This window comes from Micromys minutus (assembly GCF_963924665.1).
Source record: "Micromys minutus genome assembly, chromosome: 25".
Classification (NCBI taxonomy): Eukaryota; Metazoa; Chordata; class Mammalia; order Rodentia; family Muridae; genus Micromys; species Micromys minutus.
In genome coordinates, this window is record NC_137960.1 from 38,249,119 (window position 1) to 38,275,422 (window position 26,304).

Genomic DNA, 26,304 nt, shown 5'->3' on the forward strand with positions numbered 1-26,304 from the left:
TGTTCGTAGCTATTTAATGCCAATCAATATCACCTTGGTCTAACTGGTCCTTGGGAAGCTTCAGGTTGCTACTACCTTCCCCCTCCGTCCTCTGACCTCCTCCGAACCTCTCAGCCCTCTCTGCCTCCCTCGCCCCGCCCAGTCACTGGCTTTCCTTTATTTTACTATTTAAAATGGGAAGGTTCTGTTGGAATCACATAACTAGGCAGCCCTTCTAGGAGAAGTGGAATTAACATTAAAATACAAACAGCTTCAGGACAATCTACAGGGAGAGACAGTTCAGCAGTTAAGAGCACTTACTGCCTCTTGTGGAGAATCAGGGTTCTGTTCCCAGCACCCACAGGCAGCTCACAACTGTCTAACTGCAGATCCAGGCAGATCAGGCCAGAACACCCTCTTCTGGCCTACATGGGCACTAAACCATGTGGTTCAATGACTCACAGGCAAAATATACACATAAAATGAAAAAAATTAGGGCGCAAGGGAAGACTGTATAATGACAAAGTGTCCCTCATGCCTCTGCCTCTGAGCACGGCTTTCCAGCCCAGCTTGCTGACTCAAAACAAAGGACCCAAACCTCTGCTCTCAGTGGACATCAGCCTCGGGGCCCTTCCAGAAGTCCTGGGGATGTTCTCTACACCAAGCATCCAGTAGAAGGGTTCTGAGTGCAAAGCCAGGGTTGTCTTGGCTTCTCCTGTGCCCTCTTCCACCTCTGCCCAAGGCTAGTAAAGGGCAGAGACAGCCAGCACTGTATTCATGGGACTCATTTTCTTCCTCAATTTTGCTATGATTAAATATCCACATTTTATCCAAATGCTTCTGGGATGTTGCTATGAGGTGGGGTTGTTTGTGTGTTTGTGTGTGTGTGTATTTGTGTGTTTGCATGTGTGTTTGTGTGGTTGTTGGTGTGTGGTTGTGTTGTTGTGTGTGTGTGTGTGTGCGCGTGTGTATGTGTGTGTGTGTGTTTGTTTTAAAGGGGACATTTAAACCACCAGATTAAGTAAAGGAGGTCCTCTCTTCCAGCCTCATCCAATTTTGCCAGCGTATTTTGGAGAAATCTCACTATGCTATGTATTTCTTTTAACCCCTTCCCTATGTATGCTAACACACACACACACACACACACACACACACACACACACACACGAGACAAAACTTATTGGCTATAAACAGTTGTACAGATGAGTTTCATTTTAAAAAAAAAAACAATTCATTCATTAAAAAGCCAAAAAGGTGAAACCCTAAGAAGAGGTTTGTTCTTCCCTGAGGAAGGGATCTGCCATTAGATGCCTTTTGACTCCAGACTAAAAAGTCACTTTCCTGGGACTCCAAACTGCCAGGCTACCAGGACAGCCTAGAGTAACTGGTGTCCAGAGTGCTGTGAGCCAGTGCCTTAGACCGCCTCTGAGCACAGATGTATACGAGGGGGAAGAGAGGGAGGATTGTTGTGGTGCAGATTGAAACATCCCCCTGCCTGTAGGAAGAGGGGGGAGGCTCGGGATACTCAAGAAATGCATGGGGCTCACAGGGTACCCTGAGGCTACATAAGCAGTAGATAATGGGGATTTTTTGGGGGGACAGCTGCTTAAAAGTTGAGTAGGACACTCCCAGAATACAGCTTTCACTGGTTCTCGCCTGTACCTGGTGGGCTTGTGGGGACATGCAACCATCCACATCCCCCTCACCCCTGTAGGTCATCCTGCATCCTGTGAGTCGCCCCCAGCAACTTAGTGTTCGCAAAGCCAGACTTACATGGATTTTTTTTTTTTTTTTTTTTTTTTTTTTGGTCTGTTGTTGCCCCATAGGGACAAACAGGCATCCTGCTCAGGTCACCATGAAAGTAATATAACAGACACATGAACTCATATGTGTGTAAAACACCCTTGTATATATACACATATGTATGGATGTGTGTCATATATGCATGCACGTTCTATTATGTGTGTATATATGAGTAAACACACTTAGTTGTACCCGCCATTGGTTCTGCTGCTGAGTAACCCTAACGTAAGGTCTGCGGTGTTTGGCTTAGCCCAGAGTCACCTCTTCAAACAGTTCCAGAGCCGTCTAGCCATCTGACCTGTCTATGGTCTTGAATGATTTCTTCCTTTGGAGAACATACTGCCGCTTCCCTTAAAAAAGGAAAAGGGAAGGGAGAAGAGAGCACACCTTGATCCTGTTTCTCTTCTCCTGAACTACACGAACGTTGTGGCTTTTTAATGAATTAATTGGTTAATTTTTTAAATGAAACTCATCTGTTTATAGCCAATAAGTTTTGTCTCATGTGTGTGTGTGTGTGTGTGTTTTAGCATACATATTGTTGGCATTAGGACAGCTCCTACCCCCATAAAAGACTGAGCCCCCTCCCCTTCCCTCTCCTCTCTTGACCCTGACCCTGTCCTGTCATTCAGACATCTCTTTTTCCTTTCCCATATGAAAGGGAGTTAAAAGAAATACATGGTATAATGAGGTTTCTCCAAAATACTCTGACAATTCCACCAGTGGAATCAGAAACCATCACTTCCAGGTCTTATCTTGGTTTGCTATCTCACCAAGCATCCTGTGTTAGACGCAGTACCGCCTAGATCAGTGTTGTATTGGTAACATTTACTCCTGTTGACAGTTGTAACTCCATCTTATAGACCCCACTGCATGGCTACTAATCCGTTACTAAGTAACATCACCCATGGAAACTGCCAAGACTAGGATTTATTTCGCCACATCTGTTTCAGTCAAGAATCTGAGAGTGGCTTAGCCAGGCTATGGCTGCGGTCCCTCTGTGGCCACCAACCTATGTCCTGGGCTATGCTCTCTAAGGATTTACCTGGGGCTGAAGGAGCCACTTCAGAACTAGCTCCCATGGCTGCTCAGAGAAGACTTTGCTTCCTTAAGAGAACCTCAGCACAGGATTGTCATGACAAAATTCCACAGTGCTAATGAACCAAGAGACAAGTGTCGCAAGTGAGAGAGCATGTTCCCAAGATGGGAGCTGTGGTGTCACATAGAACCAACCCAGTCCTTAAAGTGGCCCACCATTACTGCAGTCCTGTGGGGCGCCGCCCACACATTCCCACGCTTCCGTCATTACAAGATGGCGCTGATATCTGGCTGGAGTTAGCAGTAAACAAGCCATGTGCACACAGGCTGGGTAACTTCCGCTTCATGAGTTCCGCCTCTCCCGTGGCGTCATAGGGCCTGGTGAGTTTCAACCAATCAGGGGGCTCCGCGTCCAAGGCAAGGACTGATCCCTTTATAGGGGACGGGCTGGATAGCTCCTCTCTCTCTTCCTCTCTCTTCCTCTCTCTCTTCCTCTCTTCTTCCTCTCTTTCTCCCGTTGGTTTTCGGCCGTCTCGTGGAGCTTGTTCGTCCTGTTCGTCTCCTTGGATCTCTTGGTTTTCTCCGTCTTTTTCGTTACGTGAAGCAAGTACCGGTTTTTCCAGATTAATAAAGTTTACCGCAGAAGGATTCTATTTTGTGTGCCGCGTCGTTCTTGCAGGCGAGACGGTTGCGCGGGACATCTGGTGCCTCAAACCCGGGAAATTCGACCACTCCATCGTCTGCACCACAGAATTCAGAACTGCGGGGAGATTAGTTCGGCAAGGTATGTCTGATCCTGGATCTTTCTTTAATTTGGTTTAAATCCTCCACGGCCGTGTGAAGGGTCTGTAGAGGCTCCGGTCTTCGTCAGTGCAGTTTTTATTCTCTTCCTCTTAATTTCCTCTGTGTCCAACGGGGCTGGTGTTAATTTTGTGCTTAAGTCGGACGTAGATAAGCAGAGGCACCCCTGCGTTCCATAAGTCTTTGTAGATAAAAAAAAAAAAGCGAGAACACGCTGAGACTTGCCTTTCAGTTTCGCCTTGGGCCGCCACGCGAATAAGCCGCGGGCATTACATCGCTGTGATGGGCTCTTCACACTCTACCATTACAGCCCTGCAGTCAATCCTTAAGCAGAGAGATTTAGAATTGCCCACCCGCATCTTGCAGCGTTTTGTAAGAGAGGTTGAGCGTACTGCCCCTTGGTTTGCAGTTTCTGGGTCTCTCTCACCAGCCTCATGGAACAGATTGGGTAGAGAATTAAACTGTGCACAGAATGCTGGAAACCTCGGGCCCGGAACCATGGCCATTTGGACGATGGTACAAAATTGTTTAAGAGATGAGAGTTGTAGGCCCGCCGTCGCTGCGGGGCAAGAGGTATTGAGTGAAGCGCAGGATAGGCTATCAGAAGCCGAACAGAGTGAGAGAATGGGCGCGCGCAGGAAAAGGTATTATCCCCCTAAGGAAAAAGGACCTCCAGGAACGCTGTACAGCGGGAGAGTTGTTACCCACAAACCTTCAGATTTTCATTCTTTTATGCCCTCTAATGTTAAGAAAAGGGGAGTCAGCTTGTACCCTGTAGAAGACTTTGAGGCTCTAGACATTGATAGCCCCGAGACTTCAGATGATGATTATGAGCGAGAAGGCTTAGACCCAGAAGAGGAGGCAGGGGTAGATGAAGGAGCAGCTAGTTATGAGGAAAAAGGATATTATCCTGACGAGCAGTATAGGCCCACGCGCTTGTCCCCAGTTGTCCCAACAGCGCCTCCTTTACCAGCAGCCCCTCCTTATGAGACACGCGCACCTTTAAAAGCCTTCTCATTCCTCCCAGAGAGAGTAAAGAAACAGGTGCGTCTTGCATTATGCCACAAAAATTTGATGATTTTAAAAGAGGCATTTCCTATATTGTTACAGGCCCTAAAAAGTAAGGGCCTATATATTGCCACAGAAAAGCTCCAGATTTTTGATACTGGTCAATTCCTAGGGTCTGTGGTATTTATTCACTGATAAGATTGTCCCTCAAAAGCTCGAGATAAGAAGGGATCACCTCCACACTCTTAATGATTTTCAAAAATTACTGGGAGACATTAATTGGCTTAGACCTTTTCTTAAGATTCCTTCTGCTGAACTTAAACCCTTATTTGATATTCTAAAAAGAGATCCGCATGTCTCCTCACCTAAAAGTTTGACCCCGCAAGCAGAAAGAGCGTTACAGTTGGTAGAAGAAGCTATACAGGATGCACAATTGGTTCGCATAGATTATGATAAACCTTTTTCATTATGTGTTTTTAAAACAAACCGGCTCCCTACTGCAGTGCTTTGGCAACAAGGACCCTTACTGTGGGTACATCCTAATGCCTCGCCAGCTAAAATAATTGACTGGTATCCAGATGCTGTGGCACAATTAGCGCTGAGGGGGCTAAAATCTGCCATCACGCATTTTGGCAGTGAGCCACAGCTGTTAATTGTTCCCTATAATGCCATGCAGGTTTCCACTCTTGCTGCCACTTCAAATGATTGGGCTATCTTAGTCACTTCCTTTTCAGGAAAAATAGATAATCATTACCCAAAACATCCAATTTTACAGTTTGCTTTAACTCAACCTGTTGTTTTTCCCAAAGTAACGTCCTGTAGTCCCCTAAAAGAAGGGTTAGTTATTTATACTGACGGTTCCAAAACTGGGCTGGGGGCTTTTGTAGTTAACGGTCAGGTCTACTCGAGGCAATATGCAGAAACCTCCCCACAGGTGGTAGAATGTTTAGTGGTTCTTGAGGTTTTACAACGTTTTTCAGAGCCTATAAATATAGTGTCTGATTCATCTTATGTTGTTAATGCTGTCAATTTGCTTGAGGCGGCTGGCATTATTAAACCGTCTAGCAGAGTTGCCTCAATTTTTGCGCAAATTCAAAATTGCCTTCTAGCCAGAAGATCGCCCTTTTATATTACTCACATTAGAGCTCATTCTGGATTGCCAGGACCTATGGCTCAAGGCAATGATTTGGCAGACAGGGCTACAAAAATAATTGCTATAGCCATGTCTTCGCCGCTAGAGGCTGCTAAAAGTTTTCACAAAAACTTTCATGTAACTTCCGAAACTTTGCGGCGCCGCTTTTCCATTTCCAGAAAACAGGCTCGCGATATTGTTGTCAATTGCCAAAATTGCAGTCAGTTTCTGCCTGCGCCCCACTCGGGGGTTAATCCTCGGGGCATCCAGCCTCTTCAAATATGGCAAATGGACGTTACCCATGTCCCCGCCTTTGGTAAGCTGCAATATGTACATGTATCCATTGATACCTGTTCAGGAATAATTGTAGCCACTCCCTTATCTGGAGAAAAGGCCTCACATGCCATCCAACATTGCTTGGAGGCTTGGAGTGCCTGGGGTAAGCCAAAGTTCTTAAAGACAGACAACGGACCGGCTTTTACCTCACAAAAATTTCAACAATTTTGTAGCCAGATGGCTGTGACTCATCTTACAGGTTTGCCGTATAATCCACAAGGACAAGGTATTGTGGAACGTGCTCACCGCACTCTTAAATCATATCTAATAAAACAGAAAGGTGGGATTATGCAGGCTTTGCCCCCTGTGCCTAGGACAGCAGTATCCATGGCACTGTTCACCTTAAACTTTTTAAATCTTGATGACCATGGCCATACGGCAGCTGAAAGGCATTGCCTACCCATGGATAAACCAAAAGAGATGGTAAAATGGAAAGATGTCATAACTAATGAATGGAAAGGACCGGATCTTGTGTTGATAAGATCCAGGGGAGCTGTTTGTGTTTTTCCTCAGGATGAAAATAATCCTTTCTGGGTTCCCGAGAGGCTCACGCGAAAAACGGCAGAGACTCCTGATGACAGCCCTGCTCCTGACGCGGTGGAACCAGAGAGCCAGAGAAGAGACGAGATGGGCGATTCTGTCGGCATTCCTGAAACCAATTCCAGTGGAACTTGATGCTACAGTCTCCCCTAACCTTTTCACCCCCAATACTAACTTGGGTGGGGGTGGGACTCTTGGGAGCAATCCTTTGCTGCGGACTTGCGTTGCTTCTCTGGCTGGTTTGTAAGCTCGAGGCCCAAACAAAAAAGAGACAAGGTGGTTACTGCCCAAGCGCCGGTCGCTCTAGAACATGCAGCATCAGCCGATATCTGTTTGTCTTTGCTTAAGCAGTAGGTCGCCGGCCAGACAGCTCTTGCACTCCTAGAACTTCGGTTCATTGCACAGGATTAGAGTGTCTGGTTTGAGCAGCCCATGAGGGATGCCGAGCTTAGCATCGCACTGAGAAACCCCTGGTCGCGGGGCATTCTCCGGGAGATAAGCCATTTGTTTGAGGGTTTCCTGCCCCAGTGTCCCTCCCTCAGAAAAACGGCAGAGTGACAGGTCAGGTGTACTGCGGGCTACAAAAGGCCTAGCGGTTACTCCTGTACATGGTCTTTATACACCTTAATGAGGATTTGACCTCTATCTCCGCCCTCCTAATATGGGTGTCCTACTTTGCTCAAAGTATAAAAGATAGGGGGAGATGTGGGGCGCCGCCCACACATTCCCACGCTTCCGTCATTACAAGATGGCGCTGATATCTGGCTGGAGTTAGCAGTAAACAAGCCATGTGCACACAGGCTGGGTAACTTCCGCTTCATGAGTTCCGCCTCTCCCGTGGCGTCATAGGGCCTGGTGAGTTTCAACCAATCAGGGGGCTCCGCGTCCAAGGCAAGGACTGATCCCTTTATAGGGGACGGGCTGGATAGCTCCTCTCTCTCTTCCTCTCTCTTCCTCTCTCTTCCTCTCTCTCTTCCTCTCTCTTCCTCTCTCTCTTCCTCTCTTCTTCCTCTCTTTCTCCCGTTGGTTTTCGGCCGTCTCGTGGAGCTTGTTCGTCCTGTTCGTCTCCTTGGATCTCTTGGTTTTCTCCGTCTTTTTCGTTACGTGAAGCAAGTACCGGTTTTTCCAGATTAATAAAGTTTACCGCAGAAGGATTCTATTTTGTGTGCCGCGTCGTTCTTGCAGGCGAGACGGTTGCGCGGGACACAGTCCCCCACCATTACTCATCACAGAGCCTAAACCTTGTCTATGGGAGGGGACCACACAATGATATGAGTGTGGGGGGGGGTACTGAGGACTGTCTTGAAGGCTGCTCCCCATAACTTTTATACATAGAGCAATACGATTAATTACCCATTGTTTTTGATAGCCTTTTGGGTTGCTTCTAGTTTGGGGCTGTCACTCAAAGAACTTCTGCAAACACCCTTCCGTGTGTCTATGGGACCTTCGAGCACACATTTCTATTGGGGAAAGACTTAGACGGGCAACTTCAAGGTCACGGTCTCTGTGCAACTGCAACTTAGTGGCTGATGGCAGTTTGTCTACAATGGGATTTGCAGGTTTCGCTTCTTCCAGGTAGAAAGCAGTCTCCAGTTGTTAAAGCCCCCCCATGCCCTCCCCCAAGCCTGGCATCTAATTATCCTCTTCAGTTTTAACCATTCTGGTGAGTTCAGAGTTTTGTCGTGTTTTCGTTTTTCTTTCTCTGGTGGACAAAGAGCCCCAATAGCTGTTCAGGGATTCTTTGGCCACGGAGCTGTTGGGTTTTATGCAATGTGGTAGACTGGATCAAGGAAGAACTTACTGCCCATCTGCAAAGCATGGGGCCAGCTACAGACAGCCAACAGCTCTTTGGAATTCGCCTTCACCACACAGAACCACTTTAAAGAGTTTCATTTTTAATTATGTGTACGTGTGTGGGGAGGATATTACACAAGTGCAGCGCCCAGAGAGACCAGAAGAGGGCATCAGATCCCCTGAACCTGGAGTTACACAGCATTGTAGTCGGCCTGATACGGGTGCTGGGAATCGAACTCCATCCTCTGTAAGAGAAGGCACTGTAGCTGCCCAGCCGAATCTCCAGACCCCTACAAACCATTTTACTCAAGGGCACTTCCCGGGTGGCTCAGCTCTACTGCTGAGAGGGGTACGGGCACAGCCGTCTGTCAATACATGACAAGGAACAGTGTTCACACCTGAGCTTCCTGCCAGGTTTGCCCAGGTTTGCCCGGGTCCGCACTGGGTCCAGCTTCTTTCCCCCGTCCAAGATGCTTCTTCCTGCCTTTGCTCGAGAGAGTCTTGATTTCTAAGAAACATTTGGGGGGGGGGGAAGTCTTTTGTACTTCAACCCCTCAGGATCTGTCCTCCCCCAAAACTAGGAAGGGCCCTTTTCAATTCATTAGCCCATTTCCCACCTGAGTCCCCAACCCAAACCCCCAGCACTTAAAAAAAAAAAAAAAAAAAAAAAAAAACCAATTTGTTGTGGTTTTGTTTAGTAGAAAGGCCAGTTCTCTGCCCTTTAAGGAGCAGATACCTTCCCCACTCTGTGGCTTCCTTCTGATGCTTCCTCACTGTCTTTGAGAAACAAGAGACTCGTCATTCAAATACAACTCGACTTCTCAATTTGGTTTTCCTATTGAAAAATGTTTATTGTATCCTGTTTAAAATTTCTTTTTCCCACCCCTGGGTCATAAACATATTCTATACTATTTTCTAAAAGACCCCATTGCTTTGCCTGTCAGAGTTAGAATTAGATGCCCCCTGGGTTTAGTTGTTGTACAGGCACGAGACGGGACCATGTATCATTCCTTCCCCCTGACGGACATGCTGTTGTCACCATACCGTACCCTAAAATGCCTCTCGTCACACACCACCCCCGCTTGCCTCCCACATCCCGTTCTCTGCTTGTAGACTCTGATCCCAATACCAAACAAGATCTCCTCTCCCCTCAACATTTTTATCTTAGTGTGGCATATTACACAAAATAAAAGTTACCATATTAGACGTTTGGTATGCATCCTCCAGCGCATTCTTCAAGTACACTCGTGGGCGACGTCTCGTAACAGAAGTGCTGTACCCATTGCCCTGTAACTCCCTGCCTTCCCTCCCTCCAGCCCCAGAAACTACTGGTTTACTTTCTGCCTCTAGGCTTTGGACAACAGTAAAGTGCCTCAAATACCGAGAATCACAGAGCAGTTAGCTTTTGTGACTTAGGTTTCTCATACAACAATGTATATGATGTCAAGGTTTGTGTGTGCATTAGCATAGGCTGAATAGCCAGTCATTTCGCCAGTTCATTTAACAATAGGTGTTTGTGTCATTTCCTGTAAAGGTTCTTTTTTGGCTACTTTATTGGGTTCTTTTACCTACCACCCTTCTCCACTCCAACCCCACCCAACCCCCTAACTCTAGGTAGGAGAGAAAGAAGGTTAGAGGGAAAGGGGGCGTTCATCTCATTAGACTACTTCCTGCTGACTAGGAGTTTCTTGGGGCAATGTTGAAATTAATCATCAAAATATCCCATTTCTTCCTTGCTCACAACCACTTGACAAGCCACAGCAACAGAAACCACCACCAGCAGGGGGAGCAGCAGCCTCTCCAACCTTTCAGAACTCTGGTATGTTTTATACCCTCAAGAGCCCCCAGAATTCCAAACATAAACTATCTTCAGCTGCCAAAACATGAAATGCATCATACTCAGCTAGCTACTGTGGACAATGTGAAGCAGCCCATATCCCACAAAACCATAATCACATAACTGGGTTTTTAAAGAAACCAAACCTACATCAAGGATCACACTGCACCAACATCTGCTGTCATTTCAGGTACACAGCAGAGACAGTTCTCCCAGGCCAACTGACAAGTCTACTGCCTTTTTGAGGATCTGCTGTGGTGGCATTTGGGAATCAAAAGTCCCAGCTTCCTTGTCTACTTGTCAACAGTTACTACATCCTTTTCTTTGCAGTCGCCAGCTTACTGACACCTGCACGTGTGTAGTTGAATGACTGAGCAACTTCTCACAGATTCACTTGCATTTTCTTATGGTCTTTGGAGAAGTACTTACCCAAGCCTTTGCCCAATTTTTAACCAGGTAGCTTGTTTTTTAGTGAGTTTTTAACCTCTCTATATATTCAGGATATATATATATATATATACACACACACACATAGTTATAAGCAAATATTATTTTATGAATGTTTTAACTTATGTATTTTTCCACTTTGCAGCATTTCCTCTATGTTGTCCCTCTGTTCCTCTCCATTTTTAAAAGGATGTTTTCCTGTATAACCCAGGCTGCCCCTGAAAATTTGGTCCTTCCAAAGAGCTAGGCTTACAGATGCTTTCCATGAAGTCCAATTTGCCTATTTTAAAAATTTTGTTGTGCATGACTTAGGTGTCCTATCCAAGTGATAACTGCTAGATCTAAGAGCATGAAGGGTCTCCAGTTTTTTTTCCCTGGGAATTTTTTTTGTAGCCTTAGGTCTTAGTACAGTTAGCTCTTTAGTTCTTTGTGAGCTGATTTTTGTATATGATGCTAGTAAGTAAGGTTCCAAGTTCATTCCTTACCTATGCATGTCTTGCCACTGCAGCCCCATTTGTTGAAAATGCCATCTTTTCTCAACTGACTGGTCTGGATACCTTTGTTAAAAACGACCGATATGGATGTGGTGGTGCGTTCTCTTAAGCCTAGCAGCCCTTTAGGCAGAGGCAAGCAGATCTCTGTGATTTCCTGTCTGCCAGATCTTCGCTGTGAGTTCCAGAACAGTCAGGACTACACAAAGACCCTGTCTCAAACAAAAGAAAACAACAACAACAACAAAATGGACAAACAACCAACAAAAACTTATTTGATCACATATGGCAAAGACTTATTTCTAGGCTCTCTATTCCCTGTCTGTCTGTCTGTCTGTCTGTCACTATGCCAGCAGCATGCTCTTTTGATTACTGTAATATAGTAAGCTTTAAAATGAAGACAAGTGGCTCCTTTAGCTTTGTTCTCATCCCCAGCCCACGGGCTCCCCTGAAGTTCCACATAAAGTTTAAGACTGTTTTTCTGTTCCTGTAAAAACAAAATGAGAAACTGAGCAAATCCTCTGGGGTTCCTCCTGATTGTAGATAAGGAAGTAGTACTGAGCCTCGCTCATCTTCAACCTTCCGTCATGAGCATGGGATCTGTCCTCTTCCATTTCTTCCAGCAATGCTTTATAGTTCTCCCCACCGTGGTCTAGTCCTAACACTTTAACTCCTTCTGATGACCGTCAATGGAATCATCTTTTCTGAATCCCTTCTCAGACTATAGTGTACAGTAAAGCAATTTGCTTCCATATGCTATATTTGCATTCAGCAACTTTAGAGGAATTTATCTGTGAGTTCTACCAGGTTTCTCTGCATATATATAGAATCTTAGCGTGTGTGTGAACAGAAATAATCTTGTTTTTTCTTTCCAATTTTGGTGCCTTTTGTTTCTCCCTCTTCCCTGATTGATCACGCTGGACATCCCAGCTTCAGGTTGAACAGACGTGGTGGAAACAGACATCCTTGCTTTGCTCTGACCTTCCAGGGAACACATGGAGTCTTCCGGTCACGCCTGACGTCCGCTGTGAGTTAATCCTGCGGCTTTGTTAACTCCTAGCCTCTCACCCTGGCAGTTTGCTGGAACTGTTCATATGACTCCAGCACCATCTCCTCTGCTGGAAAAGTCACTTCCCAGTCCTCATCTGCTGGACTTCTAGCAGCTGTGAACCCCAGTCTCGACAGCATGCTGTCAGGACTTGTGGACACCATGGTCTCCTGGCTTGCTTCCTGACACTCCTCTTCTTGACCCAACTTCACAAGCCCTGCGCTGAGATTTTTAAGTTTTTTCTTTTTTCTTTTTTTTTTAACCACATCCAACCCTAACTCCAAGCCTAACCCTAACCCAGGGTCATGGGAAATAACAGGGAGTCTCACCCTCCAATATCTGAGCAGGCCACCAGTCACATTTCAGTTCAACAGTGTACTGTGCAATCAGCTAGACTTCAGTTACTTTGTAAGCCTCGTACCAAGGGCAACAGTAGCCCAGAGGTAAGGAAACCATGTAGACCGTGCCCTACATGGGACAATCTTGAGTATGTCTTATTTTACTGGGGTATATTGCTGGGGTGAATTTTAGTAACTAGGTACCAGCAAATGGAGCTTAGAAGAGCTTTTAGGAGCCTCTGAAGTCGATCCTAGTGACATTCCCAGGACAGTACTCGTAACAGACCCAGCATGCTCATTTCTTTCTCCCTTTGTCTTCGGCCTTCATGTCAACATCAAAAAATTCTCCAAGCCAGGCCTGTAATTCCAGCAGGAGTGCGAATTAGACAATTTACTAAGAAGGTTGAAGAATAAGCCCGTATCACTTGAAGGTGTGTGTGTATGGGGGAGATGTGCTGGGAACATAGCCCAGTGTGCTTCTTAGCATGCCCAGGGCCCTAGATTCTATCTCTGGGCAGGAAGAAGCAAACAAGTATCTGATCTGATAAGAAGGGTATCTTGAGCAGATCTTCATAATACTCTGGGTTAAGGTGATAAAAGTGAAGGCTCTTGGGCCCACACTGTGGGAAACAGCGAATGAGTGGGGAGGGGAGTTTTGAACTTCTGTGTCTCTCTTGGGCTCCTCGGGCCACATTCAAGACTGAGGGAGAACATACCACTCCTCTCAAGACAGATCTACAGTGAACACTTGAATCCCTGACTTGAGAGGGATTTAAGAAAATACCTTCATGCTTTTAGCTAACACAGGCTCACCCAACTTGGAATCTCACAAAGCTGGATACAGCTGGACACTGTGCTGTTGCAGCCTGCGGACTCTGAGCTAGAGGCTAAGTCATATGTGACCCCAGGCCCACTGCAGGGAACACCGTGGCCGAGGTGGGTTGGTGAGGCAGAGTTGCTGATCACACTAGGACTCGATTCTGTTAGCCTCCACTTCCATGCATGCATTGGAAAGATAAAGAAATGGGGGCTTTGCAACGTGCACAGGAATGCCTGGGTTTCCAATGCGGCTCCCCGGATGTAAAAACCCCTCTTCTCTGGCTCTTTGTTCTTAATGTTCCTTCTTCATACCTGTTTGACTCTCAGAGGGGAAAGACAGAGGCAAGTGTCTCTGGAACAGAGCTGGAGAGTTCTCAGCACTCCCACACACTCCTGCACAGAAGGAGCTTCGGGCCCAAGCCTCAAAGACCGTTTGCATGTGCCTTTCTTTGGAGGGACTTACTTAGATCAACTGGATGCTAAGCACAAAAGAAAGTTCCAGAAATTGGGAGATGAAAGGCTTTTTAAAGATTTTATGCTCTGAAAAATTGTTCCATGTAACATACTGAACAGGAATTCTGTTAGTCTTTAGTGTTGCATAACTTAAACTCCATGTGAAACATGCTGCTCCTGAGGTGTCTGTCACTCCTGACATTTGGTGGGATACCCTGTCATTAAGTCAGTAGACTTGAAAGACACAGGGGCTTGCCTTGTGCAGAGAAATGCTGCAGTGGATCCTAACACTAGTCTCAGCCCCACTCTCAAAAGCACTTCTCAGATAATCACATTAACCCACAGAATTTCCATCATAATAGACGCAGACCTGTGAGTAGGGGTGGGTAGGTGGGGCAGGCGCTCCGAGGGATCGTGGGAAAACCTAACTGCAAGTTCTGAAGCTGGAGCTCTGAGCCAAAGAGGGTGCCTTGGAGCCTGTCACATGGGCATCTCTCCTGCCCCTCTCCATTCTCCTTGCCACCACCCTGTGTGTTTAATGTGTTGTCAAGAGGAACAGTAAGCTTTTGAAGGGAAGTGACTAGAGTTCCAAGAATGTGGCAGAGAATCAAGAAATTAAGAAGCTGGAGAACCTTTGGCTGTGATTGTGAAGACTGACAAGTTAACAGGATGGAGGAAGGGTGGTGGTGCATGGGAATGAGGAGGCAGGGTTACCCCAGCCTCTCACTGCCTGCTATGTTCCCAAGAAATCTCCACCCGGGTCAAAGTCCAGCATCCCAGTCCTTCACTGAACTTGCCTTGTGCATTTTTTTAAATAAAAATTCTCACTGGCAAATGCGGTCACCCTCTCTGTTCTCTGCAGTATCTCTAAGTGAGATGTTAGAGACAATTAAAGCAATAAGCAGTCTCCCCTCAGAGGACAATGAGGACTAGTGATCTTATTCAGAACAGGCTTTCAGAGGCTCCTTGATTATTTCAAGCAGAGGCCTACAGCAACCTGGCAGGATGCGAGGGAAAACGTCTAAGGTTACATACAATGGACAACAGGTAATGACCACTTTTCAGAAAGCCCCTATCCCTCTGCAGCAGACTGAATTCAATGTATAGATAAGTTGTTGCATGTTAAGTGAACTATCATGAAACAAAGCTATAGTAAGAGAAAACATTTGTGAGAGGCTTAAATGTATATTATCAAGTGAGATTGATATTTTTAAAGATTCATTCATTTGTTATATATAAGTACAGTGTCGCTGTCTTCAGAAACACCAGAAGAGGGCATCAGATCTCATCACAGATGGTTGTGAGTCACCATGTGGTTGCTGGGACTTGAACTCAGGACCCCTGGAAGAGCAGCCAGTGCTCTTAACTACTGAGCCTCCCCCCTCCCCCGCCCCAAACTAAGGACATATTCCACTGAAAGTAAGTGCCCTGCACCTCCTGGTATAATGTTATTTATGTATACCGTATCTCACACCACATGCTGAAAGGCCATGCTGAATCTTACCTTTAGATACACTTCAGCGTGCATATGGGCGCGCGCACACACACACACACACGCATTTTGGTTGCACAATGCCCTTTTCACAAACTGATAGATGCCATGGTAGACAGGCATCATTTCCCTCATGTCCCTGGAGGACACGTTTACTGCTACAGCAGTGAAGAGTAAACAGGTTTGTCCACACAGACAGAGAGCTAGGTTTCTCAGCTCAAAGTTTCTCTACTGACATATACAATGTGAACCTGCCACTTGGCATCGCCCACGTGTAACTTGGAGGACAGGAGAAGTTTGGGTGACATGGTGTGCCTGACCTGGAAGTTGAAGCTAGTACCCAGAAAATGTGGCAAATTAGCTTGCACAGAGAGAAAAATGTCAGGTCCTTGATAGCTGACACCATACTAAAAAAAAAATTTTTTTTGAAATCTTGGTTTAGTCTTAACCATTCTTCATAAAGAAAATTAATTATGGCCCTATCACCCTCTACTGGAACCAGGCTGGAAAATAAAAGGTAACTGATGTTTACAATCTGCTTACACCTAAATGGTGGACCCTGCTACCACGTTGTGGGTTGGGATCCTTCTGCCCTAGAAGGATGGTCCTCCCCACAGTAGCTTTAGTCAGCAGCAGTAACAACTGCCAGGCTCAGGGCAGGGCAGCCGTCAGCTCCTCTCTGTGGGCAGCAGGAGATCTAGAGAGAGTGTGTCACTGTCAACTCAAACAGCAGAGCGCCAAAAGCCCCAAGCTTCAGTTCACTGAACCGTCATCCTAGCTATACCGCAGAACAGTAGTATCCAAATGTTTTCACCACACACCCAAATCAGAAAGAAAATAATGCACCAATAAATGTATTATTTATTTATAAATTATATAAGTGTACAACTGTACAATATATTATGTACATTATAAAACACATAAAAATAGAAATTTAAAAGGATGAGATTAAATACAAAGAGTCATGATTTTAACATTTTCTCAGTGGACTTAGTATCTGCATGCCCCCAGGATGCACAGCCCTGCCTGAAACCACACTTCTGAAGCATGCCCATGAGTGCTGTTTGGGTTCTTAGCTCAGTTACAGGAAAGTGTACAAGGTGGCATCTGCTTTGTTTGTCAAGGTCTGTAAAATAGCCCTAGTGTCAAGTTTAAGTGTACGATGATGCGAACATCTGGAGACACACTTAACTAACTGCTGCGCAGCTGGTGAAATGTCACGCTACGGCTCACTGATCGTTGTTTCACGTTAAGGCAGACTAAATAGGGGATTCATAGAGTTGAGAAAATGCTTCAAAAAAGAAGCATTTAAAAACAAAAGATGCATGTTGCTTTATCCACAGGGGATAAGGGGATAGATAGGTAAAGGCCAACTTAATAACTAGTTCTAAAAAAATAATTCCTCTGCCTAGTGCCAAGGTCAAGCAAACGAACAAACAACAGAAGAAAGTGAAGTAAAAGAAAGAGGGAAGCATCCTAAACATTGGCCACTGTGCCAAGGGAGGAAGAAAATGCAATTCCCACCATGTGCCAACTAAGTCCAAGCTAAGTCCTTAACACAGAGAGTGTCCATATAGCTGTGGTGCCTAAAGACAGAGCCTGGACACAGAAACTCAGTACATACATGATAAACAATCCCTCAAAGACATGTAGTGCATTTGAAATACACATTATTACTGAACAACACTCCAGTGTATGGTAGGAGCCAGCTGGAGCAGATACCTGAATAAATGTAGTAAATATGTTTAACACCAGGTGTGGTGGCTCTTGCCTGTAATCCTATTACTCAAGAGGCTGAGGCTAGAGGAGGATCACAAGGTCCACAACCTGGGCTACTCTGTGAGTTCAAGGCCAGCCTAGGCTATATAGTGAGTTTCAAAAACACAAAACCAAGTCAAATCACACTAAGAAAGCCTCAGTACACTCCCTGGCTCTACACGGGAACCTCGTTCCACTTCTACTCCTCATATAGGACTGAGCTCCCCGACAAGCAGTAGAATGGTGCCACTCAACAGCCTGTTCTTGTCCATCCCCAGGGCATGCTGGGAAAGGCAGAGCAAAGACAAGATCGCTCCATATTCAGAATCTTAATTCAAAAAAACAAAACAAAACAAAACAAAACAAAACAAAACAAAACAAAAAAAAAAAAAAAAAAACACACACACACACAAAAAAAACCCCACAAAATTTTAAAGAACGCAAGTATCTACTTTCGGGTCTGAGACCTCAGTCAGGTCTTCCAATGTTAACCTTTGCACCTGCCACACTTCTGACGACTGTAAGTCTCCTTGTGGAAAGCTGTATTTTGACAGATACTCTACAAATGTAGAGACTTAAAACTCTTACACAATGTAAACTACTTAATTTCATATATAATCAATGCCACTACTTCCTTTTAACTGAACACAAGCTAGGACAAAATACTAATGTAGAGGACAAAGGGATGTGGGTTTAGAGTCTGAGAAGAGATGAGCACCCTAACTGACACCTTTCACCTAAGTGCTTGTCAGAGAAAACTGGTTCTCTAGGTTGAAATGTTCATACACATCACAAAATGGGCAGATATAAGCAAACTGTTGGAATTTCAAATCATGGAAGACATGCTGTTTTGTAAGCATGGTGTAAAATACTCAGCAGACAATCTCAAAGCAGAGAAGCCAGCTGTCTGGACAGTCACTAGGGACCTGAGCATGGCTACGAGCGTGAGTCAGAAATGCAAACAGCACACTGTCCCGAGTCTGCTCGTCGTCTCACCTGACACGCTGACTCACTCCCTCACACCTGCATGTCTAGCAGCTACAGCCAACCCTGGAGCTTCCTGGTAAGACTCGATCTGAAGGCAAACCCACACACTCGTGCCTGCAGAGGAAGGAAGGGCTCATTTACCCAGGGAGCAAGGTTCCAATGAGAACAGCTGTTAAGTGTTACATCTTAAATTTAGAACAACAACAAAAAATTTGTAATTTTTGGTAATTTTCAAATTTTATTTCCAACTACTGTAGTAACAAAATACCAGCAATAATTCTGCAGGAAGAGTAGCAACCTTTTAAATAAACAAGGTCATAAGTTAGTATTGCAACAGTACTTTGGCCTATGGAGAGTTTGATAGGATTATTGCAGTCAGTCTTATAGTATTGTAGACTTGTGTGTCCTCTATGTCTAGTAATAAAAATATTCCTCTGACCTCAGTGACTCATCACACACACATTTCTACTCTATGTTGAGCACTGCCCTTTTAGGTTGTACTAACTGAGAGAAGAGTTCTTCCTCCTGGGTTTCCCAGAGTATACAGAGATAGCAGTCACTTTCACTGTGAGGTACAATATTAAACTCTGAGTTGAAAAATAAAACATTACCCTATTTATGCCCTTTCTCTAGGAGTAAAAAGACACACAATTACAAACATAAAATGAGTCAAATGAATATAAAACTGCCTCCTTTGTATGTTGTATTTACTGTCTTTAAAAGGCTTCTGACAGAGTCAGGTAGATTAAAAGCTACGAATGTAGTTCAGCTTTAATAGTGAACCTTTTCTGAGAAGTTGAATGGCAGTAAAGCAAGCATCAGAGAACGTGCGGTCCCACAACCACTTTTGGCCCTGCAGCTTATCAGATGAACTAGACCCTACACTGACCCCACCAGAGGCTGTAAGAGGCTGGAGGACACTCAACGCCACTTTATAATGTCTGCTAACTCTGGGCAATTGAGAACAGAAAATTCTAAAATGTAGCCCTCTGTATTATGTGGAATGTGTGAGAATGCTAAGTTATGGCCAAGATAGAGGAAAACTAAGGTTTCAACTCACATATGGAACTGTTACAATCTTACCATTTGTAAAATATTGATAAATGAATAATAGAGCTTACTAACAGATTAAAAACTTGAGCAGACGTTACTTAAAAAATATTTGTGATGTTTATCATATTTTAATGTTTACTAAAACTAAAGCTGAACAAAGAGTTCCTCATTTATAGATTGTTTCTCATGTACCTTGACTGTTACTGAGAGCATAATCTGACCAGGTAACGCACAGCCCACACTTCTGACAGTTGTAACATCAAAGGATTTATTATCATTTGCAGATGAGATAAACGCACCACCCCATACCTGAAAGGCTGTAAACCCCCTTTCAGATTGTACCATGGCACCGATGGCCATTTCTTGCATCTGTTTCTAGTAAAGACGCCAACACTTCCCTCCCCATCAGTTCTCCACTGCTCCTGCTTTATTATCACTCACAAAGCAGCAGATGTTTGCAAGGCTGTGCAAACGCTGTGGTCCGCTCAGACGGGTTAGTCACCACCTTCCTCTTCTTCCTCTTCTTCCTCAAAGCTGTCTTCAAATCCTTCACTATCTTCCTGGTCTTCGTCGCCTTCTATTGCTGTGTCCCACTGTGGGTGGTTTTCTGGTACAGGTTTGGCCTCATGAACTTCCAACTATAAACAATTAAATACACATGTCAGAAATTTGGAGGGGAATGATGAAAAGAAATCTAGTAAAGGTTTTCTTGGACCGTGTCAATCACAAAGAAGTGGATTTTGTGGCTACAACTCTAAATTCAGCACATTCATTACAAAGATTCTTCGTTCTACAAAGAGAAAATACTAAATATACTTAGACAGAAATGTAATTCCATTTCTAATATAGTTCAGCATTTCAACTCTGCAGAAGTTCAACCATCTAAGAAAGTATTTCTATGGTACAAATTACTAACAACCATGATTTCTATGCAATAACACCGAGTGATTTCTTATTAGAAGTCTTTGGCTGATAGAAGAAAACTTCAAGTATACCTTCCAAAGATTTCTGTGAAGTAAAATTCTACAGCCAGTACAAGAAATACTTTCTCTCTGGAGAAAAGATGGACTCCCCTTATCGGCTCCTTACTCTGAACAGTGACACAATCTCAGTAGTATAAGAGAGTGACTTGTATGAAAAGCTCAAGAGAAATGAATACTGAAAGTGTCTGCTTCAGACCATACACACAGTTTAACATGATTAAAAAAAAAAAAAAAAAAAAAAAACAAAAACCAAAACAATAATAACCAAAAAAAAATCCTCATTTCAGACATTAACAAACACTCCAATGAAGTCTATGAAAAAAAGTGAGTCCTGTCCCCAACCTGTTGAGGTAAACATTAAAAAGGGTGCAACCAGTTCCCTCCTCATTGGCCATACGGAACTAACATTAATTTATCCCAATTCTGTGGTGGGCTTGGTATGTCCCTGAACCTTCTGTTGAACTCAGTTAAGTTGCCACACAATAAACTCTCATCCAATTGATGTATAATTTGCCCATTTAGACAGCACAAATCATCCTGTAAGTACCCATCCCTAATAAAATACTCATAACAACCTGCATCTGTGCAGAGATGCAGAGAGGATAATGTCTATGTCTGCCTCCATGTTGCTTCCAGCTGCCTCCTCCCACACCCTTCAGATATCAAAGCTCATGTACAGCTTAAAGAAGACACTGAAGAGTCGTCACCCTGATTCCCTGGACTTTGGGAGGCTTAAGGTGGTTATTCTAAGGTTAATTTTCTGAGGAATTTAGAAATGATAGTAATTTAGCAGGGAGCAGTGTGGAGAGGTGCCACACTGGAACAGCTCGCAGACCACTTGGTCAGAGAGTCCTTAGGGGCAGCATGGAGCTGCTGAGATAAATTAAAGTGAGTGCCATATGGCCCGACGGAGCTGGAACTAGCGTGGGAGCAAGAGCCAGGGCCAGAGAGAGCCAGGGAGCACTTCAGAGTGGTGATGCGCTGGAACCAGTCACATCATTTTTAATATTTACCACAACACCCACCCGACCCCCACCACCAGCCTTTTAAAAGCCTTGAGATGTACCTCATGTTACAGCACATTATAATGACCACTAAAGCAACTTATAGTCCAATCTCCGGCTTCTCAAAACACTATCACTGAAAGCATGTGAGATGATCTTTCTCCTTCAGCTACTCTTCATTTCAAAAGTGAAAATGTCTCCACACCCTCCTCAGGCATTTGCTCAAAGCCACATCACATGTGCATCCTCTGAGTCTGTGTGCACTTGTCTTACCTTCAGTGGTTTAATCTGATCCAAGCCCATATAGGAGTCTGATCTCAGAAACACTGTATACTGATAATTTCCAGGCTTGCCTGGTGCAGGAAACTTCAGTTCTACCTAAGAAAATACAAATCAACATTTAAAACCTGGATTAAGAGGAGAATGCCTTAAACGTCCTAGCTCAGAGGACAGGGCAGATGATTTACACAGCTCTCATGATAACTAACAACATGTGTGAGTTCTAACCCTTCTACTATAAACTCTAAACAAAAAGGACATCAAATTAAGCAGAACTACTGGGGTTCTTTCTGTGCACATAATTCAAGAATGTATATTAAAGTAACCAAATTCTATGCTGCTACCTTAAAACTGAAAAGAAATGAAGAATGAAAGTATGAATAAATGAAATGCTGAATTAGTAGACTTGGCTAGATAAAAAGTATTTTTACCAAATTCTCTTATTACCAGAATAAATAATCTATGCCTTAAAAATCCAAAAAGAGGGGGCTGGAGAGATGGCTCAGCGGTTGGGAGTACTGACTGCTCTTGCAGAGGTCCTCAGTTCAGTTCCCCGCAACCACATGGTGGCTCACAACTATCTGTAATGGGATCTCATGCCCTCTTCTGATGCGTTTGAAGACAGCGAAAGTGTACTCATATATAACGAACAAACAAACAAACAAACAAATAAATAAATAAATAAATTCTTTTTAAAAATCCAAAAAGAACCCTCCAAGATTCAGGAGGAAGGGGCAAGAAGAATGTCAGAGCTGGAGCAAGGAGATCTGCTACAGAAACAAGTCTAGAGGACATGACTGCACTGAACTCTCACTGCAGCAGCTGTGAGCTACATAAGCCTGGACTTGAGCAGGACCCACAACCTCCCAGGGACTGCTGCTGTCAGTTGAAAGTGGCTGGGGGACAGAGGTGCCCAGGCTCCAAGAAATAGCTTTTTACTCACACGCATGCAAGCATCCTAATTAAAACTCAGTAGGCAACAACACACATACACAAACACACACACAAACAATTAGAATGAGGGGCTTCAAAGGGCAAGGGAAGAAATCAGAGGGAAGAATAGATTAAAAAAAAACTAAAATTCATTATATTCATATATGAAATTCAAAATTATGAAAACAATTTTAAAAGAATTACATACTTATATTTCAAAAAATGATTTATTAGTTTTAATAAGGCCCTTTACCACCCTAACACCTATCCACAGAAGAAAAATAAAGTATAAATTACAGAAAACTATACAAGACAAGCCCAAAAAGGTATTAATTTCCCATCAAGTCTCTCTGCTTCCTGAGTGCTACTAAGAACAAGTTTACTTCCGTGTCTTAACCTTGCCATGGAAGTAAAAGGAAAGGACTAACTGCCAAACATGAATAACCCTCCTGAGATTAATCCTCTCTTCCTTAAAATTAAAATAAACATTTATTTTTATTCTAAATGAGATGTGCACGTGCGTGCGTGCGTGCGTGTGTGTGTGTGTGTGTGTGCGCACATACACCTAAGTGCAGGTATCTGGAGATCATCATGCACCCTAGAAGTAGTACAGGCTGGACTCAACAAAAACAAAGAAAATACAATGAGCAAAATGTAATAAGCCAAATTATTAACATTTTAATGAAACATCATAAAGGTAAGATATTAAAACAAATATTGTTGGCTAATTACCTCTTCTGTGTCCTTCAGTGTGCACACATGATACGGCATGGATATTAATGTTTGTTCTTTCCTATCTGCAATATACAGCCACCACCACTCTTGTTTTTCCTACAAAAAACAAAAAGAGTACAAGTTAGCAGAGAGGACTAGGAAAAGTTTGAATTTGTCTTTATTTGGAGATGCTATTCTTGTTACATCCTTAGCAATGACATAGTGCCTGGATCAATTGTAGGAAGTATACACAACCACTGCAAGATACATTCATTACTTCCCAAGTAATTTTATAAATAATATTTGGAGTTTCAACAACTTCATAAAAGACTACTAATAGATCTCAATCTTAAAAATCCACAATTTACTTTAAAATGACAAAGGTATTCTAAAAAAGCAAAATAAATTATTACCATCATAATATATGAGTAAAAGGGACTTGGGCAGCACAATACATTAAACTGCCTTCCTTTCTTCCTCCCTCCCTCCCTCCCTTCCAACAGGTTTTTTTTTTTTTTTTTTTTTTTTTTTTTTTGTGTAGCCCTGGCTGTCCTTGAACTCTCTGTAGACCAGGCTGGCCTCAAACTCAGAGATCCACCTGCCTCTGCCTCCTGATTGTTGGGATTAAAACCATGGGACACCAACTGCCTGGCAACATCTTAAAAGAGATCACCTCAGGGTCTAAGCTTGTATCTATCTTTAATTGCATAGTACTGTTTTAGAAAGCTCAGCATTTCTAGCTGAACTTCAGAAAGATCTGAACAACAGAAAGCTCATTAGGAAACTGCCACAAGAGTGCACAATGAGAGCTGGGAATTAGAAATGATACAACAAAAGGCAGAAGATGATTTTAGTAATAAACACAGCTCCTTGTGCCAGCAACTATCACTGTGCTGCATTTCCAACAGTGAACTGCTAAATAAGCACTTGTTTTAAGGACTGAGTAGGGCAGATACCTTGCTTAAGTGGTTTAAAGGAAAATGTTGGAAGCTACAAATAAACTCCAGGATGTGCTAAATATACATTAGTCAAAACAGCACTATCTGAAACTCTCAATTTTCCAACACTTAAAAGAGAGCCTGTTTAAAAAGAGAGAAAATTCTATTGAAATAATTTCTTCAGAAAATACTTAAACCCATACCAATACCTTTTCCATTTATTTTATCCTTAAAGGTCACTTAGAGGGGCTGGAGACATGGCTCAGTGGTTAAGGGCACTGACTGCTCTTCCAGAGGTTCTGAGTTCAATTCCCAGCAACCACATGGTGGCTCACAACCATCTGTAATGGAATCTGATGCCCTCTTCTGGTGTGTCTACAAAGATAGCTACAGTGTGCTCATATGCATAAAATATGTAAATAAATCTTTTTTAAAAATAGATCCCTTAGAAACATTTTTGCTTGACTATCTTTCTCATTTTTAAATGTTTGTGGGTTTTGTGTGTGCATATTTGTGTATGTTTGCATGTATGCTGGTCCTGTAATACTGTGACAGTCATGTGAGTGTCAGGACAACTAGTGAAATCAGTCCCCTCCTTCAATATGTTAAAACTCAGGTCAGCAGAACTAGCAGGAAGCTCCTCTGTATTAACTGACCCATCTCACTGGTCGGTCCTGTCTTTTCCATTATTTGGTGTATCTTTTTAACAATGCCACAAAGTACTAGCATGAGTAAGGCTAATAAGTAAATCACACATGTGCACTTATAAGAGTAGCAGAGTGATTACCTGTGTGTGTATGTCTGTATGTGTATGTGTGTGTGTGTGTGTGAGAGAGAGAGAGAGAGAGAGAGAGAGAGAGAGAGAGACAGAGAGACAGAGAGACAGAGAGAGAGAGAGAGACAGAGAAAGTATCTCTTATTTGCCAGAATTAGTTGTCAACTCAGAGACTTACTGTCTCTGCTAACCTAGACCTAGTTCTGGAAGCTTCTAGCTTCTGTACAATCTAACCTGAGCCTAGATGTTTTCAGCCTCTGAGATTACTGCTTCATACGCTCATCATTTCTAGTTCTCTCACTGGACTCTAGATCTCTTGCTGACTGGACAACTCAGCTCTTCTGGTTCAAAACTCCTCTCCAAGCTGACTGATTCAAAACCTGACTCCCCCCACCCCGTAAATTGTTTTGTTTTTTAAATTCACTTTACATCTTGTTCACAGCAGCCCCTCCCTCCCCTCTTCCCGGCCCCACCCTTACAAACCCCTCTTCTTTCTTGGCCTCTGACTGAATTGTTCTGCTTGGCCTCAAACTAACTCTAGCAATTTGTTCAGATCTTCTGGTTCCTCATTCCTTGGCTTGTTCTCTCTCTGCAGCCTGTCTCTGTACAACTGTCCTGGTAAAACTTTTCTCTCTGCACTGCTTTCTCTTAAGTAACCTCTTATGACAGTTGGGCATAATCTTTTCTGTCAAATCTTTCACTTAATTAGACATCACTTTCAAACATGGCTGCTTTCTTCTATAATCTAACGTAATTTTTTTGAGATTAAAGGTGAGTACTAAGAGCATGGCTTTATTCCAGCCAGAAGGATTAAAGGTGTGTGCTAAGTGGTGACCCAAACCACAACTAGAACAATCTCTCCTGGTTTACAGTGTGATCACATATTCTTCGAGTTGTGTATTTGTTTCCTATACAAAGTTATACAAAGCTAACATTCTCAGCACACAGCATTAATGGAGCCTTCACAGGTAGTCCGCTTTGCTGTTGCCGCATAAAAAGAATGAGTGAAGCCACACTCAAACTTTGTTTACAGTATAGCTTAGTCCCAAAGCACGTTGGCGTGGTGGCACACACCTTTAATCCCAATAGAGAGGCAGAGGCAGACACATCTGCAGGGAGACAGGGCCCTGTGTCCCTTCTCAGTGCTGCCTGAGGGCCCTCCCCGTGCTTCTTGCTGGTCATGGGGCACAGAAAGCCTGGCCTGGCCCGACAGTTCACACAGAAGTGCCGAGGTGGTCTCCCTTGGCTTGGTGGGATAGTGCTGCAAGCTGGCAACTCAGCTGAGCACAGGCAGGGGCAGGGAAGCATCCTCAGCCCCTAGAAAGGTCAGAGGCAAGGGTTTCCTCCAGCCCTAACTGAGATCTCCCCAAATGGGAGGTGAGTTCCCAGAAAGCAGGGCTCCAAGAGAGGACAGACTGGGCAGGAAAGACCCCAAGTGGGCAGGTATCTCCCTCACTGGAACGTACAACAGATGCCTGGTCACTCAACTTGCTCACTGAGTGGCTACTGTTCCTGCCAGGAGAAGTG

At 43.9% G+C, this 26,304-nt stretch overlaps 1 protein-coding gene across 1 annotated transcript in view; it reads right to left on the reverse strand.

Annotated features, from left to right (window-relative positions):
* Positions 1-16,196: 16,196 nt before the first annotated feature.
* The window catches only part of SEC63 (SEC63 homolog, protein translocation regulator), a 69,794-nt gene continuing 59,686 nt past the window's right edge, over positions 16,197-26,304 (reverse strand). Inside the window, exons 19-21 of the mRNA XM_080937609.1 lie at positions 23,083-23,181; positions 21,412-21,516; positions 16,197-19,789 (exon numbers count right to left, since the gene is read on the reverse strand). Coding sequence (XP_080793735.1) covers positions 19,646-19,789; positions 21,412-21,516; positions 23,083-23,181 — 348 coding nt within the window. The 3' untranslated portion in view covers positions 16,197-19,645. The remainder of the gene's footprint in view (positions 19,790-21,411; positions 21,517-23,082; positions 23,182-26,304) is intronic.